Genomic DNA, 20726 nt, shown 5'->3' on the forward strand with positions numbered 1-20726 from the left:
ACATCTATCGACTGTTCTTTAAAAACTATATTAGAGAACAATTTTTTAAAAAAATATTCATACATTTTTCACAAAAATCATGTTCAACTCAGTGTTCTAAAAAGCGGTACGCAGTAGGTGAACGAGCACCTAAGTGATTATTTTTACCTAAATATGTAATTTTTATTGTTTATCTCTCTACTTTTCCAATAATTCATAAATATATGATTCAAAATCAAAATCAATAACATGTTATTCTTCTTTATACTATATATATTAATTGAAAATTATGTAAGAATATTTTTTAACAAAATTTAAAATTAAAAAAATCATATATATTGCATTAGGCGGCCGTTTAACGACTTCTAAAAATGAGGACGGTGAGCAACTGCACAACACCTAAGCGCCGCCTAAGCAGTCCTAGAAAGTGTCTTTTAAGACGTTGATTCAAATACATACTTTCGGTTTTTTCACTTATAAAACATTATAAATATTTTAAAGTATATGTTCAAACGGAACACCGATCACGACAAAAGAAAATATATAATAATAAGAGCTCGTTCAATTTTCATCGAACTCGTCGATTTGGAGAAGAGTTATGCCTCACATGTGCAATTTATGAAATATGATGCATAAATTGTGCTACATTACTTCAAGGCCAAATACTTAATTTTCCATCTTCAAGTTGGTGAAAATGGTATTTGGAGCATCAAATGGTCGACAAACAACCAATTGACTATAACTTATGGACATTATATGAAATATTCAACACATAATTCTAGACATAATTTTATTTTTTTTCCAAGTCTTTTACCACAAATTTATATTTCAAATATTTGACCATTATATTAAACTCTTCGATAGCTATACATCGATTGTATCACATATACCATGATTATCTTATTTAATATAATGACATTTTGCTATATTGAAACGATACTTTTGGTTGTTAAATCTAATTTCATTTGATATTTCAGATCTTTTGTGATTTCCTATTTATATATCATTATCAAATCAACTTTAACATGTCAACAGAACTTCAAAATGGTATAATAAGTCAGATAATCTACTCAAGAGAAATCACTTGGTATATTTCCCATTTTAAAAGAAATTAAAACTGCTCATGTTCATGCAACATATAAAATGATTCCACATGAATTTGTAATTTTTTTTTTGTAAAGGATGTATAAAAAAATTAAATGATGAATATAGCTAGTTGTGGATTTTCTTTAAATTCAGATATATATTTTTTTAAAAAATATAAATTCCCAGATACTTTAACAATCAAATTTAAATACAGAAGGCTGCGCCAAGAGCTTCCTATATAAATATAAGATTATTACATTTCATATTATATTTACTTTAATTTTCAATCAGGAATTTTATGAACAAAAAATATAAAATATCTAAATTATGATTCCTCGTTTTTATATATTAATCTTTATATTTATCAGTCTCTTGGAAATATATTTTTTGTAATTAATAATTTGGTTTAATTTAAGACATTTTTGTTAAAAAATTAATACCTTTATAATACAATTAAATTTAAAAAACAAAAAACAAAATATAAGTATTATGAGAAAATAAATAGTTATATTTATGTTCGGCTGCCGCCGTGAGGGAGGCGAACTTTGTAGAGCTCGCGGCGTCATCGCCACTCCATTTGGACCGATTGGGTGTCCTTTTGGGAAAGTGAGCGTCGGAAGCAGCGCCGCCGGTCCCAGGGATGTGGAGTCTGGTACCACAAGGCCTTACTGGACTCCTCTCTCCAGTTGACTGGCGGCGCTGTATGCACCCGTAAGGAATGAAATTTTATGTGTAATTTTTCTAAAATTGAATTACAAACCAAACCTTAGGTATGGGTTCTAAGTCCCCCATGTGAATCTCTGGTGAAAGTTGAGGTACCGTCTCTTTTACCCTTTTGCTATTACATTTGTGCTATGCATTCTGTCTGTTCTTGAGCTTGGAATCGAATTTGAAACAATTTGCTTAAAAGAAAGGGATTAAGATGATTTTTAGAGATTTGGTTTATAATTGGGTGATGTTGTTTTGTTTTGGGATGTTTTTGTCCCGACCTATTTCTTTCCAATTGGATTACCGAAACCAGGCAGTCATTCTCTTCGGGCTTTTATGATTTTTTTAAAGCACCGTTTCTAAAAAATGTGTACTTTTTTGAAAACTGGAGCTCGAAAGTTTTGTGATTGTACATCTGAAATGGATAGCCTGATCTTTCATGAAAGTAAGTCGTTTATGGTGGTGGATAAAACCAATCTCGGGAACAAGAATGGATGGACATTTTTGGGTAATACTAAAATGATTGGGTTGAAATATGTATTCTGCCCTCGGGGAAATGCCAGATGTTTTAAGGTCTTTCTTGCGGGTTGTGCCACTCATGACCCTTGAATGGATTATAATGCCCTAATCTGGATCTCGCTCCAGTATTTTGCGTTATTTGGGGCTTAAATCAGTCCCATGGAATTAATTGAGCCTATTGTTATCTGCTGTTCTGTTTTGTTTTATATTCTGATACATGAGTTGGGTCGAATACGTCAAACAATTGCATCATAGGTTTTGAATTATGATAATTTATTGATCACGGTCTATTTAATAAATTCGAAATTAGTGAAGTAGTAGTCTTCACGTAAATTTTGGAATATAAATGGCGCAAAATAATTGTTTTGTTTGTTTTTATTTTCCGGAAAGTGTTTCCATAGCTAGAATATTAGTCCCTTGTTATATTTAATTGATATCTTGATATTAAATATGTTATTGAACATGCAAACAGATGGAAATCTTAAACACATATAAATTTTGACATAATAAATTAATCGTAGTTCGGAGGAATAAATAATTCCACTTAAAATTGCATTGACAAGAGTTGAATTGTAAGTCGTGTCATTATCACCCGAGTGCATGCACAATCTATGATCCGTTTTTTGGGTATGGGATGTCTAACGCTGTGAGAGCCCAGCCCGTACACCCCAAGCCCAGCCCAAAATTTAAGCAAGGATAAATAATAAATAAATAAATAAGTAATTAAAAAAAAAAAAGAAGAAATAATCATCATCATCATCACCGATTTCTCTCTCCTCACCCGTAACCTTCTGTCGAAACATTTTCACCATTTTCGCCGCCTCTTTGATCGCCGATTGTGGCCGCACCGGTCGCCAAAAAATTCAAGTAAATATACGATTGGAAAGCTCTCGACGTAAGCTTTTCATTGATACCACTCTTGCTAGGTGAAATCGTGATTTCCGAAAACCCGGCGAAAAACGCCGCCTCTGTCACCGCTAAATTCGCCGTCTTCCGCCGCTCAAAACTAAAAAATTGATTGAGGGGTTTTGTTCCTTATGTCGTAAGCTTACTTTTGATACCACTTTTGCAAATTTTCGAGAACTCTCTGTTTTTAGCGTAATTCCGGTCATCTTCTCCGGCGAGTTTGCCGTCTGTTGCCGGTTAGCTTTGGTTGAGGCTCGGTTTCAGCCACTGTTGTTCGGATTACAAGCTACTTCGGTGCGAATTGTTGCTCACGTGAATTTAATTCAATTTCGACTCAAATAATGTATCATTATTGATTAATTATTGGGTTATTGTTGTAGGTTCCGGAATTGTGCAAGTTGGAGGTATAGTGTGGTGAACCTAGAATTTATCGCAGTCGCTTAAATATTAGTTTAGCGTCATTTAAAGCTAAAAAGAATATTTTGCGACGATAAAATATAAATAATTGATTTTAGGTATTTTAGTCGAATATTGAGAATTTAGAAATTTAAAAGGCCTAAATTATTGAAATTGGATTTTTAGTGAATTTAAATAGTTCTGGAATTTTTATATGATGATAAGACCATTTAAATTAATATTCAGGTGATTTGTCTGAGTTGGCATTTACCAGACTTTCTTGAGGATTTAAGATATTTTGTGGTAAATTAAAGTCCAGTTGAGGTACGCATGAACTGTTTTATTATGACTTCTATATGATGTGAAATGACGTTAAGTACTTTGTAATGAGTTGTGGCGTGCCTTATGTGTTTCTGTGAATACGTGATTGCATTCTCGCATTTATTTGAGTTGATACTATTGTGGCATAGCATTTCGAGCCTTGACTCCTTTGATTGCTATTGATATTGATCTATCGAGTTGTTGCGTCATCGATGGAGTGGGTGGGTAGGATTAGCACTCCTGGTGACTTGCATGAAGGCTGAGCGGGTCGCTCCCGTACCCTCGATGCTACGTGCATGGATGAGCGGCGGCATGATATTACGTTGCTGCAGGTCCTGGCACGGGTGGCCACTGTTACTGTTGCTGATGCGTTTCATTTGGACTCCGCTTTGGTATCCATTATTTTGTTGTTACCGACACGCATTGCATTGCATTTTACTTGATTTTATTTCATGTCAGTTATATTTGTCGTAATATTACTGGTTCGTCGTACTGGGGCCCGACCCCTCGTTTCTTTTTATGCTGTGGTTGTTTTTGATGCCATAGCAGGTTATCCAGGAGGATTTGACGCGTCTGGTGGAGCGTCAGGTAGCGGTGCCCAGTAGTTGGATTGTGATTGAGAGTTCCCAGATATATACTATATTATGGAGTCATACATTTACCGGGGAGATGCCCCGTGTAGCTGTACTGTTATTTTTACGATGTTTTGTATTGATAGTTGTGTGATCGAGCCTTGCCGGCTCTATATGTGTTTAGTCCTGGCCAGTGCGGCTATAGGGTTGTGAATTGATGTTATGACTTTATTTGGAGTATATAAATGTTGTTTGTGTGGTTTGGAAATTTTTGGGATGTCCTATTTACGTGAAGGTCATGTCGAAATTTCTATTGGCCCAAAAGGAAAATTTTTAATCGCTTTCGCTGTTTACATTAATAAATCCTGGTTGTTTTGTCATTAAAGATTAATAAGGAGCACGGGCCCCCGACAGTTGGTATCAGAGCGTAACTGGGATATGCTCGAATTAGAGTCTAGGGCACTTGAGTCTAGACACAAATAACATGATTGTGCATGTGTTTGACTATTTGCTCTTATTTGAATTATTTGGTGTGATTTGCTTGAATTTACATGCGTTAGAACGACTAGCTGATTAGGCATGGTATGTAGTTTCGAAATTGCCTATAACTTTCTTTTACCTGTTATCTGCCTGTGGATTTAATCCTCGTGTCTTGCAGAATGGCACCTGGGGGAAGAGGTAGAAAAGGAAAAGAAATAGCGAAAGAATCTGAGGCGCAAAATGTTCGAGGACTTGCAGATATCATTAGAGGTAAACGTGGTCGACCTCGAGGACAAGTCGCTCAAAATGTTGAAGAAGAAGTGAACCAAGAACCTCCTCGACCTGAAAGACCTGGAGCTAGACATGTAGCGATTGAGCAAGAAGTGGAACAGCTGACACAGAAAGTTGGAGGAATGCAGTTAATAATTTCTCAGTTTCAAGAATTACGTCCTCCAAAATTCTTTGGCAACGAGAGCGGAGAAAAAGCAGCAGGCTGGCTGAAAAGTATAAATCATCTATTTAATTTGTTGGAGTATTCCCAATATATTAAATTGAAGCTTGCCATCTACCAACTTAAAGACCGAGCACAACTCTGGTGGGAAGCCACAGAGGAAGCAATGAAGGACTCTGGTGAAATTATTACTTGGGATGCTTTTCGTGCTCACTTTACCCAAGAATATGCACCACCATCATATTATGCTGCTAAAGAAGAAGAGTTCAATCAGTTGGTGCAGGGAAACAAATCAGTGGTGGAATATGCTTCACATTTTTCTGCTCTTTTGCCCTATGTTCCACATGTTGCCAGGAATGATCAGGCTAAACTATCACGTTTTCTGCACGGGTTGCAGCGGACTGTTCATACTTTGGTAATGACTGGATCGCCTAATACGTATATTCAAGCAGTGGAAAAGGCGAAGAAAATTGAAGCAAGTTTGCTCAGAGGAGACCCACAACCAGGTCCATCATCTGTTTCTCAGGGATCTGGAAGTAGTATGTCAATGCCAGTGGATTTACCTCCATATCAGCCTGTACAGTCATACCAACAACCCAAACAGCAGAGGTACAAAGTAAAAGGAAAGCAATTCAAGAAGAAGTCTCAATCCAGCTCTTCCAGTTCAGGCAGCGCACGAGGGGGAGGTTCTGTTGGGTCGTCTAGCACTGTGCATTGTGATCGATGTGGTGGTCGACATTTTAGTTCCCAATGTGTAGGAGTTCAGGGGACTTGTCATAATTGTGGTCAGGTTGGACATTACGCCAGGGTATGTCCTAATGCAGGGAGACTGCAGTTCCAGCCACAGCAGCTTGGTCAAGTTCCCCGTGGACCAGTCTTTAGACCATATGCTCCTACTCCATCATTTCAGCAGTCCGGTTACCCACCTCCCAGAGGTCCTATTCAGCAGCCATTTCCAGGGCCACAACAAGCCCAAGTCCATGCTTTGACTCAGGACCAGGCTCAGGATGCACCAGGAGGAGTGATTGCAGGTATTTGTTATGTTTTTGATTATCCTGCACGCATATTGATAGACACAGGAGCATCTCATTCATTTTTATCTGCTGCATTTGTTGATGAGCATGAGGTTGATACTATTCCTTTGTTGGATACTGTGTCAGTTGCTACTCCTTCCGGTGTATATTTGATGTCCCGTGAGATAGTTTTGACCTGTGTGATTAGATTTGAGGGTAATATTATGATAACAAATCTAATCAAATTAGCCATGACTGATTTTGACTGTATTCTGGGTATGGATGTGTTGACAAATTATCGAGCCACTGTGGATTGTTTCCATGGAGTTGTCAGATTTAGACCATATTGTGGCAGCAAATGGAATTTTTATGGTTATGATTCACAGTCTCGAATTCCATTAGTATCTGCAATGGAAATGTTCAGGTTGTTGTCAATCGGCAATGAAGGATTTTTGATCTATGCTCTTGATGCAACACGGGAAGAACGATTGAAAGTTTCAGACATTCCCGTTGTCAAGGATTTTCCAGATGTATTTCCTGATGAGATTCCAGGCTTTCCGCCTCAAAGGGAAATAGATCTTAGCATTGAATTAATGCCAGGGACAAATCCTATTTCTAGAGCACCATATCGTTTAGCTCCAACAGAGTTGGAAGAACTCAAGGAACAGCTACAGGATTTACTGGAGAAAGGCTATATCAGACCCAGTATGTCGCCCTGGGGAGCTCCAGTATTGTTTGTAAAGAAGAAAGACGGAACGATGAGAATGTGCGTCGATTATCGGCAGTTAAACCGGGCTACTGTGAAGAATAAGTATCCTTTGCCGCGTATTGACGACTTGTTTGATCAGTTGCAGGGTAGTTCTGTGTATTCCAAGATTGATCTTCGTTCCGGATACCATCAGCTTAGAGTCCGAGAGGAAGATGTTCCTAAGACAGCATTTTGGACACGTTATGGACACTATGAATTCCTAGTCGTGCCGTTTGGTTTGACTTATGCTCCAGCGGTTTTTATGGATTTAATGAATCGTGTGTTCCGGGAAGTCATAGATAAATTTGTTATCGTCTTTATTGATGACATCTTGATTTATTCCAGATCAAAGAAACAACACGAAGAACATTTGAAATTAGTTCTCCAAACACTCAGAGAAGCGCAATTGTATGCCAAATTTTCTAAGTGTGAGTTTTGGTTGGACATAGTTTTATTTTTAGGCCATATTATATCTGCACAAGGAGTATCTGTTGATCCTAGTAAAGTTGAAGTTGTTATCAATTGGCCTAAACCAACCAATGTGTCTGAGATTCGAAGCTTTTTGGGATTAGCTGGGTACTACAGGCGTTTCATTGAGGGATTTTCTAGAATAGCTAGGCCTATGACCCAGTTGACACAGAAAGATCGACGTTTTGTATGGACTGCAGAATGTGAGTCTAGTTTTCGGACTTTGAAAAAAAAATTGACCACATCTCCAGTGCTAGCTTTGCCTTCAGGCTCAGGTGGATTTGTTGTCTGTACAGATGCTTCCCTAAATGGACTGGGTTGTGTTTTGATGCAAAATGGACGAGCGATTGCGTATGCATCTCGTCAGTTGAAGCCACATGAGACTCGATATCCAGTTCATGATTTGGAGTTAGCTGCCATTGTGTTTGCATTGAAGATATGGCGTCATTATCTGTACGGAGAACAGTTTGTGATTTATTCTGATCACACGAGTCTGAAGTATCTTTTCACACAGTCCGACTTGAATATGAGACAGCGTCGATGGTTGGAATTACTTAAGGACTTTGATTGTGAGATTCAGTACCAACCAGGGCGAATGAATCAAGTTGCAGATGCTTTGAGCAGAAAGGTTCAGCCTAAAATGTTGGCATCTTTGACTATTTCAAAGGTTCATGAGCATTTGGGAACTTCAGGATGGACTTATCAGTCTAAGGGCGACTACTTTATAGTTTCATCTATACAAGTTGAACCACAGATTGTTTCTAAAATCAAAGCAGCACAGAGAACTGATCCACATGTTCATAGATTGAAAGAATTGACTCAGACAGGTCAATCAGACAAGTTCAGTGTTGCTTCTGATGGATGTCTACGCTATAATGGTAGACTTGTGGTTCCAAATTTGATAGACCTAAAAGAAGCTATACTTCGAGAAGCTCATTGTAGTCGACACAGCGTTCATCCTGGAATCAGAAAGATGTATCATATCTTGAAATCCCATTACTGGTGGGAAGGTATGAAGAAAGAGATTTCTGACTTTGTGGCTAGATGTTTGACGTGCCAACAGGTTAAAGCTGAGAGAATGAGACCTGGTGGTAAGTTACATAGTCTTGAAGTGCCACAGTGGAATTGGGAGCACATTGCTATGGATTTTGTGACACACCTACCTCGTTCTAATCGTGGTTGTGATGCGATTTGGGTGATTGTTGATAGATTGTCTAAATCAGCCCATTTTATTCCTTATGATCGTACTTGTACTTATAAGAAAATGACAAAAATGTACATCGATCATGTGCTGAGATTGCATGGTGTGCCTGTAACCATAGTATCAGATCGTGATCCCAGGTTTTCTTCGAAGTTTTGGGGTAGTTTGCAATCAGCATTGGGTTCAAAGTTGGCGATGAGTACTGCATATCACCCACAGACAGATGGTCAGTCTGAGAGGACCATTCAGACACTCGAGGACATGTTGCGAGCAGCCGTGATGGATTTCAGGGGTGGTTGCCAGGAATCATTGTCACTTGTTGAGTTCTCTTACAATAACAGCTTCCAAGCAACCATCGGAATGGCACCATTTGAAGCCTTGTACGGTAGAAAATGTAGATCTCCGATATGCTGGGAAGATGTAGGAGAAAGACAGATGTCAATGCCAGAATTTATACAAGAAATGAAAGAGAAGGTTGAAATGATTAGAAAAAGAATGAAAGCAGCACAGGATCGTCAAGCCAGCTATGCTAATAAAAGGCGTAGGCCTTTAGAATTTCAGGTTGGCGATCAGGTTTTCTTGAAAGTATCACCGTTTCGTGGTACTATGAGATTTGGGCGCAAAGGGAAGCTAGCTCCGCGTTATATTGGTCCATATGCGATTGTTGAGAGGATTGGCACTTTGGCTTATCGTTTGGACTTACCACAGAGTTTGTCTGCGATACATGATGTGTTTCATGTATCTATGTTACGAAAGTACGAGCCAGATCCTTCTCATGTCTTGAGGACTGAAGAGGTGGAGTTGGATAGTTCCCTTAGCTATGTTGAGCATCCAGTGCAAATTCTTGATCGTAAAGAAAAGCAACTTAGGAATAAGACGATTTCACTGGTTATGGTGCAGTGGAGTAGACATGGGAGAGAAGAAGCTACATGGGAATTAGAGGCTAAGATGCGTCAGGATTGGCCTCATTTGTTTGAAAATGTAATAAATTATTCCATGTATTCTGATTTCCCTATGTACTATCAGTGGTAAATGTTTGTAAACCACTTTTGTATAAATTGTGTATACTAGATTTCGAGGACGAAATCTTTTATTAGTAGGGGAGAATGTGAGAGCCCAGCACGTACACCCCAAGCCCAGCCCAAAGTTTAAGCAAGGATAAATAATAAATAAATAAATAAGTAATTTTAAAAAAAAAAAAGAAATAATCATCATCATCATCACCGATTTCTCTCTCCTCACCCGTAACATTCTGTCGAAACATTTTCACCATTTTCGCCGCCTCTTTGATCGCCGATTGTGGCCGCACCGGTCGCCAAAAAATTCAAGTAAATATACGATTGGAAAGCTCTCGACGTAAGCTTTCCATTGATACCACTCTTGCTAGGTGAAATCGTGATTTCCGAAAACCCGGCGAAAAACGCCGCCTCTTTCACCGCTAAATTCGCCGTCTTCCGCCGCTCAAAACTAAAAAATTGATTGAGGGGTTTTGTTCCTTATGTCGTAAGCTTACTTTTGATACCACTTTTGCAAATTTTCGAGAACTCTCTGTTTTTAGCGTAATTCCGGTCATCTTCTCCGGCGAGTTTGCCGTCTGTTGCCGGTTAGCTTTGGTTGAGGCTCGGTTTCAGCCACTGTTGTTCGGATTACAAGCTACCTCGGTGCGATCAGGTTTTCTTGAAAGTATCACCGTTTCGTGGTACTATGAGATTTGGGCGCAAAGGGAAGCTAGCTCCGCGTTATATTGGTCCATATGCGATTGTTGAGAGGATTGGCACTTTGGCTTATCGTTTGGACTTACCACAGAGTTTGTCTGCGATACATGATGTGTTTCATGTATCTATGTTACGAAAGTACGAGCCAGATCCTTCTCATGTCTTGAGGACTGAAGAGGTGGAGTTGAATAGTTCCCTTAGCTATGTTGAGCATCCAGTGCAAATTCTTGATCGTAAAGAAAAGCAACTTAGGAATAAGACGATTTCACTGGTTATGGTGCAGTGGAGTAGACATGGGAGAGAAGAAGCTACATGGGAATTAGAGGCTAAGATGCGTCAGGATTGGCCTCATTTGTTTGAAAATGTAATAAATTATTCCATGTATTCTGATTTCCCTATGTACTATCAGTGGTAAATGTTTGTAAACCACTTTTGTATAAATTGTGTATACTAGATTTCGAAGACGAAATCTTTTATTAGTAGGGGAGAATGTGAGAGCCCAGCACGTACACCCCAAGCCCAGCCCAAAGTTTAAGCAAGGATAAATAATAAATAAATAAATAAGTAATTTAAAAAAAAAAAGAAGAAATAATAATCATCATCATCACCGATTTCTCTCTCCTCACCCGTAACCTTCTGTCGAAACATTTTCACCATTTTCGCCGCCTCTTTGATCGCCGATTGTGGCCGCACCGGTCGCCAAAAAATTCAAGTAAATATACGATTGGAAAGCTCTCGACGTAAGCTTTCCATTGATACCACTCTTGCTAGGTGAAATCGTGATTTCCGAAAACCCGGCGAAAAACGCCGCCTCTGTCACCGCTAAATTCGCCGTCTTCCGCCGCTCAAAACTAAAAAATTGATTGAGGGGTTTTGTTCCTTATGTCGTAAGCTTACTTTTGATACCACTTTTGCAAATTTTCGAGAACTCTCTGTTTTTAGCGTAATTCCGGTCATCTTCTCCGGCGAGTTTGCCGTCTGTTGCCGGTTAGCTTTGGTTGAGGCTCGGTTTCAGCCACTGTTGTTCGGATTACAAGCTACTTCGGTGCGAATTGTTGCTCACGTGAATTTAATTCAATTTCGACTCAAATAATGTATCATTATTGATTAATTATTGGGTTATTGTTGTAGGTTCCGGAATTGTGCAAGTTGGAGGTATAGTGTGGTGAACCTAGAATTTATCGCAGTCGCTTAAATATTAGTTTAGCGTCATTTAAAGCTAAAAAGAATATTTTGCGACGATAAAATAGAAATAATTGATTTTAGGTATTTTAGTCGAATATTGAGAATTTAGAAATTTAAAAGGCCTAAATTATTGAAATTGGATTTTTAGTGAATTTAAATAGTTCTGGAATTTTTATATGATGATAAGACCATTTAAATTAATATTCAGGTGATTTGTCTGAGTTGGCATTTACCAGACTTTCTTGAGGATTTAAGATATTTTGTGGTAAATTAAAGTCCAGTTGAGGTACGCATGAACTGTTTTATTATGACTTCTATATGATGTGAAATGACGTTAAGTACTTTGTAATGAGTTGTGGTGTGCCTTATGTGTTTCTGTGAATACGTGATTGCATTCTCGCATTTATTTGAGTTGATACTATTGTGGCATAGCATTTCGAGCCTTGACTCCTTTGATTGCTATTGATATTGATCTATCGAGTTGTTGCGTCATCGATGGAGTGGGTGGGTAGGATTAGCACTCCTGGTGACTTGCATGAGGGCTGAGCGGGTCGCTCCCGTACCCTCGATGCTACGTGCATGGATGAGCGGCGGCATGATATTACGTTGCTGCAGGTCCTGGCACGGGTGGCCACTGTTACTGTTGCTGATGCGTTTCATTTGGACTCCGCTTTGGTATCCATTATTTTGTTGTTACCGACACGCATTGCATTGCATTTCATTGCATTTTACTTGATTTTATTTCATGTCAGTTATATTTGTCGTAATATTACTGGTTCGTCGTACTGGGGCCCGACCCCTCGTTTCTTTTTATGCTGTGGTTGTTTTTGATGCCATAGCAGGTTATCTAGGAGGGTTTGACGCGTCTGGTGGAGCGTCAGGTAGCGGTGCCCAGTAGTTGGATTGTGATTGAGAGTTCCCAGATATATACTATATTATGGAGTCATACATTTACCGGGGAGATGCTCCGTGTAGCTGTACTGTTATTTTTACGATGTTTTGTATTGATAGTTGTGTGATCGAGCCTTGCCGGCTCTATATGTGTTTAGTCCTGGCCAGTGCGGCTATAGGGTTGTGAATTGATGTTATGACTTTATTTCGGAGTATATAAATGTTGTTTGTGTGGTTTGGAAATTTTTGGGATGTCCTATTTACGTGAAGGTCATGTCGAAATTTCTATTGGCCCAAAAGGAAAATTTTTAATCGCTTCCGCTGTTTACATTAATAAATCCTGGTTGTTTTGTTATTAAAGATTAATCAGGAGCACGGGCCCCCACAAATGCTGTGCTGTTATCACACATCTACGTACAAAATCCATGTCGTGTTTTAAATTTTAAGTTGCAATAATTATAAAACCCTTGTCACTTCCTCTTCACTTTCAAGAGTATTGTTTTTTGATCATGATTACAAGTTGTCTTAGCCATTCTAGTTGGATATTTGGTCTGATTTATATATTATAGAATTTCACAATATTTTGCCCGAGGTATGTAAAAGTGTCCCTATCAGTAAAATGGATTTCACTAGCAACTTGTTTTAGTTTTCTTTCCAAGGTAAGGGTGAAAGTGTGGCAAATTTTAATTCAATATCGGTGTGACAAAATGGATAAAATTTCTTACGCATGGATCTTCTAGTAAGTCATGATGCCTTTTCCTTTGATGCGTTATTTCTTGCTCCAAGCCCACTGCGTCAAGTTTTAATATTTGATTAAGTACGGATATCGTCAAACAGAGAATGAGTAATTTAATCTTACATTAAGTATTGTAATTAAAAAATTTTAACTTTGTCCAGAAAATCAGATGTGAGATTTATACTAGATAATAAGATTGCAAAATTGATCAACGGAAAAAAAGATTAATAATGAGAAAAATCAATTGGAGATAAATGCTAGAGGTTCGATTTCAGTTAACTATCTACTATTTTTAATTTTTATCAATGTCTATATCATAAATTCTTCTAATTTATTAGCTTAGAATTCTTAATCTTTCCTCAATATCCATTTCCTATGTAATACGTAAAAATGTATTATCAAATATTGACTCCAATATTTCTATTAAAAATCAATTATCAAATAATATAACCGACAAGATAATTCTTGTGATGAATTCAATGGAGCTATAGGTCTTTCGAACTCTATAAATACCAATTATGTATTTTCCTACGGTCCTATTCTAAAATCTCCTCTCTTGAGGGATAAACTTCATATAAATATAACGATTCAATTAGTGATATGTTAATTGAATGCTAACAATTCAGAAAAAACTATACGAAGAATTCAAATATATAAATAAAAAAGATCAAAACCATAGTTTTAAGTCAAACCACGTCGTTTCTCTAGACAATATAATGAATAAGTAATTAAAACAAATAATGTTTTCAATCCCAGCATTAAACTAAGAATTTGAGAAGAAGAGAATGATGAAATTGAAGTCCAACATGATCTCCGTCTCCGGAAGTTGCATTTTTCGTTTTCGTACCATGCTTCTTTTGCTCACAAATCTTGTCTCTGGTTTTCTCCTCTTTGTATTTTCGTGTATGTCTCCTCTGATGCGTGATTCCTGACGGCTGCTAGGGTGCGGCTCTTTTATAATCTCCAAATTCCGCAGACAACATGTTCTCCACGACTCTCAGCGCGAGTGTGCTCTATGTCGGGCGTGTTCGTGCTATTCTCACTGTTCTCACGTGTGTTGGTCCTCTCGACAGTGCAGCCGCGCTCCAACGGTAGCGCGGGGGCGCTTGTATCTGCATGTGGAGTGTGGGGCATTTGAATCTCTGCCTCAATGAATGTTTTCTCCACTCGTCAGCGCGGTCGCGCCAAAAACCCAGCGCGGGTGCGCGATAACATCTTTCCAGAATCTCAATTTTGCTTGGCCAGTGCAGGTGCGCTGGTTTTTAGGCACGGAGGCGCTCTTCATTCTGCCTTGGACTTTGTTCCATTTCATCAGCTCATCTTTTTCCTTCGATTTCACTTCTTCTTTGCAACAATATGTACTTCTTAACTTGATTCATGCAAACAACACAAAAAACTACCCAAAACGCATAAAACTGATCTGGAATAACAACATGAGTACCAATTAAGATGATAATATAAATGCAAATATTTCACTTAGCATCTTTTCATCAACCCTCGCTTGAACCTTCATTGCATGTATTCAAGGAAATCATGGTGGGTATAAGATTCTCAAATTGTTTTCTTCTTATCCAATCGTCATCATTCCTATATGTTGACGATACCTGTGTTTTGGTGGTCTTACAACCTAGTGCTTCAAAAGTTCGTCATTCCTCTCTTATTGTGGCCCTGTGGGTGATAGATTTCACCAATAAATTGTCACAAGCTCCATTAGAGATCTCATACTCTTACATTTCCCATATCTTCAGTTGAATTTTGGTCGTACAATAATACATGTAGGTTTTATTCGTTAAATTAGTTTTCTTCCATGACAGCTAAAAGTACTTGGTTTGATGGATTCATTTGAACTGGAAGCTCAGGGAATTATGTTAAGACTGTAATAAACATTGGACAAGCATTGGCTAACAAAGGGTCATGGACTATATCTGAAGATGATATCCTGGTGGAGTTTGTGAAAGAGCATCGTGGAGGGAATAGGGGTTCAAGTTATGGGAACTCTGGCTATGACTTACAAGGACGAACCTTTTGAGGCCTAATCCAACAAAGATGCATTCTGCACTGAGAAAGAAAGATTTGTTGTTCAGCTTTATGGAAACACCAAATTTAAAAGACACCAACATATTGGTTTGATAATTTACCTTAATGGGACATGCTATGAACGTTAGCCACCAATTCTTCACCATGACCATAATTTCATCTCTTTTAACTTCATTTCAACCCCAAGATCCAAATTATTTGTATTTCTCCTGATCTCCCCTAAGTTAAAATGTAGATTACCAAAAGATCTTTAACATGCTTGATATTCACATATACGATAGAACTTATTGTAATTCAAGATGTTGGTATTGGCGGTGTTCATGAAATTTAGATCATGTTCTGCAAGCCATGACAATAATGCTTTTGATAATTAATAGAAAGATAATCTCCAACAAAGATAATTATCAGTGATGGTAATGCCATAATGAATTAATATTATGCTATTGATGTTCTCGCGTTACATTGTGTTCTAGCCTTCTATGTAAAGTAAGCAATATTTTGGAATCACTCTTGTTTGGTCGTAAAGAATTAATTGCTTTGCTGCATTCGTACTCGGTTAATAAATATTCTTTGTGCTCGAAACATTTGTGATTGCTTCATTCTCGCTCAGTCACACTGATTATTTTATATCTAAATTGTTGCTTGAATCGTGATTCCATATATTCTCACCACATTTCTATGTAACGATTAACTTGTTTTGATTTTTCAGTTTCACTCCCATAAAGAAACCAAGGAAAGAATATGGAGGCAGGTCACCCAACAATGAAGTAAACCCTCTTCCTTTTCATTATCACTCCCATTTTATGAATTATGCCCTTTTTTTTGTACTTTGGAGTGTATATTAAATTACCGTTAAACTATTATAACTGCTCATTTTACTTGATGCCCTCTTTCCATGATTTTCTCACGGTCTTGAATTGTTCTTGAATATGCTTTCAGAAAAGAATTATTTGTGGTATTAAATCAAAGTTGGACTTTGGAATTGGAAAATTAAGTGATTTTTTTTCCCCGGAATTTGGTGAATGGAAAAGTACATGTTTTTGGTGAACGGGAAGTAGCCAGGCGTATGTTGCTATCTCATTGGTTTATTGTTTTGAGAACCTGTTGGGTAAATATAGTGCTTATTAGTTCCAAAAAATTTAATGGGCTTTGTTGGTAAGGACCATTTCTTGTGTTGTGTATGGATTCTGTTCGGGAGCTTTACAAACAGATTAATTCTATTTATTTCTTTCTCTAGAATCATTAAACAAGTAGATATTTCTACTTGGGAGGTTTCTGAAGAAACAATAAACATAAACAACCCCCCTGTAGTAGTTTATGGGTTGTTTCTCTTTCTTGTTTCTAAAAGATAAAAAATCATTCTTGCCCTTCATATTATGTTTAGTAATTTTTTTGCTACTTTAATAATTTTACTGCCCAAACTATTTTTTTCTATATGTATATTTAGTAATTTTTTATTACTTTAGTAACCTGACATTTTTTGTGCTATGATTTAATAAGATTTTTGAAGTAATCTGTACGAATAATTGGTAAAAAGAATTAATTATTTAGCACGTAGTATTTTTTCCTTCTATAATTCAATAATCATATCTATTTACATTTGAATCTTCACTGATTTAAAATTTTGATTTTATAATTTTTTTGTTAGCTCTAATCTTTACCCTCAAACATAGTGACCCCCTTCAATGAATTTTTGGTTTTAAAAGGCGTGTCAACATAATGAAAGGTTATTAGATATCTATATTTTTTAGGGTCCATAGATTGTTTTTGTGCATCTTATCCTTGCCATGTTGCCTTAGCAGAACCTGTCATTTTTGTTGCAAAGGGAGACTTTTAATTTCTGAAAAAATCTGGGGGTTTTAAGAAGATGATCTATGTAATAAGCCATCATTTTTTAATTTATTGATTTTATATGTGGATATAATTGTCAAAATATGGTTCATACACGCAGATGGCACGTGTGAGTCACTTTGGTCGGACTTGGGGATTTAGTCCTTTTCTTAAAGCATTAGATGTAGGACACTGTTTTTTCCATTGGGATAAAATGCCACCAGCTAGAGATAATATAAATACGAACTATAGGTTGACTCAGGCATGAAGGTTTGAGGGGGGGTTAATTTTTTCGTTGATGATAAATCTTTTGTCACTTTGTATTTAATTTTCTGTCCACTTCTATTTTATGTTAATTAAACTGATTTGAGTAAGTAAATCTCGTACAAAGCTAATTTTAATTATTAAATGGTATCATTGATAGTTCATTAATTTGACATCTTTGTAAATGAGATTGAGAGAATACCACATCACGTCCAACTGGTGAATTGTTGGTATCGAATTACTATGATATTATTGAGTGAATACATTATGATTGTGTCAAAGATTGCCAAAATCTAAAGAGGGTACCAATTGCCTCAAAAACTTGAAAGCGCTGTAATGTATAGACAACAAAAGTGTTTATTGACTTGCCTGTTATTGGTTGTTAGGCTGCTTTATTGTTCATGTGGACACGTGGATAGACTAGTATTCAAACAGGGCGGAACGCTAGGTTTTTGCCTATAAATTAGACAAGCCCCATTAGGGTTTTTATACTCTCACGACCACCATTCTCAACTCAACTTTCGTTCTACAAGAATTCCTTTTTCCCCTATCTAAATCGACCCAATTTTTAGTTTATCAATTTTTTTCTATTTTAGAACAAATAGAGGTATTGAGGTTTATGGCTTTCGACGGATCTGGATGCTCAGGATCTACATCTGGAAAAACCGAACATGTGCTAAAGAGAACGCCATGGACTTCAGCAGAAGATAAGATTCTGAAGGAGTACGTAATCAAACATGGTGAGGGAAACTGGGATTCTGTTCAAGAGAGATCTGGACTAGATAAATCAGGAAAAAGCTGTAGAAACAGATGGGCCAATTATTTGAGGCCTAATCTGAGGAAAGGCGCATTTTCTGCTAAGGAAGAAGAACTTATTATTGAGCTTCATGGGAAACTTGGTAACAAATGGACTCGCATCGCTGCTCAGGTTATTAATTTGGTCTGGATGATTTATTTATTTATTTTGGTGGTTTAATTTTTCATCAGTGTGCAGTAAAGGATTCAACATTATAATTTACTAATTTCTTCTCATTTATATAGCTTCCTGGTAGAACAGACAACGAGGTCAAGAATTACTGGAATATAAGAATTGAAGAAATGCCGACGTGCGAGTTTGGAGATTCACCACCCTCAGCAAATGTGTCAAATAAATCAGCCCCTAACTTCTTCACCATTACCAACATTTTCATCACTTTTTGCTTCACTTCAAGTCTTCAACCCCAAGATCCAAATTTGTTATGTTTCTCCAATTCGGTCGTGTCACCATCACCAAATGATCCTTTACCGAACATGCTTGATAAATCTTACTCCGCTAATGATTTGACGTTTGCTCGAGACAACAATGGTGGTGTGGCCTTGTCATTGATGGCCTCAAACGAATTACTTTCTTCACCCACTTTGGTTACAATGCCTTCTGTCAAACAGATCTTACCAAATTCATTTTTGCCTGTGGTACCAGTTCAAGAAAATTATCTTAATTTTGGCTTCAATAGATGCCCAAACGAGGTAGTTTTAGGCCTTCCATCCACGCAATCACCAAAAATGGTCACATCAACTCTTAAACCTTTTCCTAGTGATCATGTGATTGCCACCCCAAATAATGCTGCTGGGGATTTAGAGGCGATGGAATCAGAATTTCTGCAAGGTAAAACAATGATTTACTGATATTAATTTTTATTTATTACCGGGAAATTGTTGATAGGCAATCTAGGAAGGATTTTGGTACAATTCAAGTTGTGGAATTGGTTGTGCTAATTGAAATTTAGTTTTTGGTTTTGCAATTCACGACAAAGTGACCTTTTTTAGCCATTTCGATGTATTTTTTTTTTTTTTCATTTTCTTTTGCTAAGCATTCTTTTCTGTAGCACCATTACGCATTGGGTCTGGTTTGGTGGTAAGTATCATCTCTTTGGGGTTCTTGCTGTTAAATGTCAATGGCATCGAACATTTATGGCCGACTGTGTCACTTGATTCATGAATGGATTTTGGTCAGTCTTGTTTTGCAATAGATATTCATTTTTTTCCCCAATAATTTAGTCTAGTACATTGTTTTACTTGTTCCCTCAGGCACGGGAGACATGGCATCAATTTTATAGATGAACTGTCCAGGCTTCTAGACAATTTCCCGTTAGTTGTGCCGATCCCCGAATGGGACGATTTACATCCACGCCAGTGTTTTGATTCATCGCCCAAATATCGAAGTTGAAAGCGCACACAGTTTTTGCTGCTATGGGAAGCTGAAGTTTGAAATTTTTAAAAATGTAATTCGAATTTCTAATGATGTGGGATTTTCTCGTTTAGCCTGAATATTTTTAGCTCAAGTGTGTGGTATCTGCTAATGTATAACGTTTAGGACTTAGTTATTTCAAGAAAAGAAATGGTTCTCAACGTGTCTAAAATAATTGGTGTTTGCCCATGAAGAAAAGAATGGAAGTTGGTATTGTTCACGTTTTCATTTAGCTCGAATCGAGGCCATGCCTTAAAATGCGAGAGTGGCGTATAAGGATATAATTTGGGTAATCGATTTGTGAAAGAAAAAATTTATAATCTAACTTTTTTTATAGATTGTAAATATTGTTTTGGAGATCGTAGACAATTCTTTAATATCGTCAAGACGAAGAAAAATAGTAAAGACTGATTTTGATATTTTTCCTATTTGATTTTTAGGAAAATAAAATTGAATGCAGGAATCCTAAATTCAACAAACAGTAAGAATTGATTAAAAACCCGACTATAAAGGCGTATTTCTCCTTTGGAACTGTTGGTGGATTTGAGGCTTAAATACGTGATATAAAGTAAAACTTAATATATTCTTATTTTTGTGATGGATATATGTCACAATGTACTATTTTTTGTAGTTTAACGGATGCTTAAATTTTCTGTTTTAGACATTTTTTTATGTATTTTATAGCGATATTTTTTCACTATTATGTGACATTCAAATCTTTGACTATAATGCGATTTTAAAAATGTTTGACTATAATTATTGTTTTATCAAACAATGGTTTTTCTTTTTAACAATAAACTCAAATATTAAAAATCCATATGTTGTTTTAGAACATATTTAACAATAATAATATGATACGCTATGAATACAGAATATTTGAGTCCAATTGCGATAATTTAGAAATCTTAAATACCCAAATTTCAAAAATAAATAATTACACAAGAATAATGTGTAATATTATAACTTATTTGAAAATTAACAAAAATGGACATG

General features: G+C 36.9%; 1 protein-coding gene across 2 annotated transcripts; it reads left to right on the plus strand.

The window, feature by feature from the left end:
• The first annotated feature begins 1569 nt into the window (after positions 1-1569).
• LOC142546291 (uncharacterized) lies at positions 1570-19746 on the plus strand. Of its 2 annotated transcripts, XM_075653928.1 has the most exons (5): positions 1570-1880; positions 16122-16179; positions 18103-18434; positions 18548-19151; positions 19574-19746. In XM_075653928.1, the coding sequence occupies exons 3-5, from the start codon at positions 18126-18128 to the stop codon at positions 19600-19602; spliced, it is 942 nt and encodes a 313-aa protein (XP_075510043.1). In that variant the 5' UTR covers positions 1570-1880; positions 16122-16179; positions 18103-18125; the 3' UTR covers positions 19603-19746. The 2 variants fall into 2 exon arrangements, with proteins under 2 accessions (XP_075510043.1, XP_075510045.1); XM_075653930.1 differs by lacking the exon at positions 16122-16179.
• The last annotated feature ends 980 nt before the right edge of the window (positions 19747-20726 follow it).

This window comes from Primulina tabacum, chromosome 5, assembly GCF_025594145.1.
Source record: "Primulina tabacum isolate GXHZ01 chromosome 5, ASM2559414v2, whole genome shotgun sequence".
NCBI classification, from domain to species: Eukaryota; Viridiplantae; Streptophyta; class Magnoliopsida; order Lamiales; family Gesneriaceae; genus Primulina; species Primulina tabacum.

Coding starts and splice junctions, on each gene's coding strand:
- LOC142546291 (XM_075653928.1), top strand. CDS start 18,126: ATGGCTTTCGACGGATCTGGATGCTCAGGATCTACATCTGGAAAAACC. Junction 18,435..18,547: donor GGACTCGCATCGCTGCTCAG/GTTATTAATTTG, acceptor TCATTTATATAG/CTTCCTGGTAGAACAGACAA. Junction 19,152..19,573: donor GGAATCAGAATTTCTGCAAG/GTAAAACAATGA, acceptor TTGTTCCCTCAG/GCACGGGAGACATGGCATCA.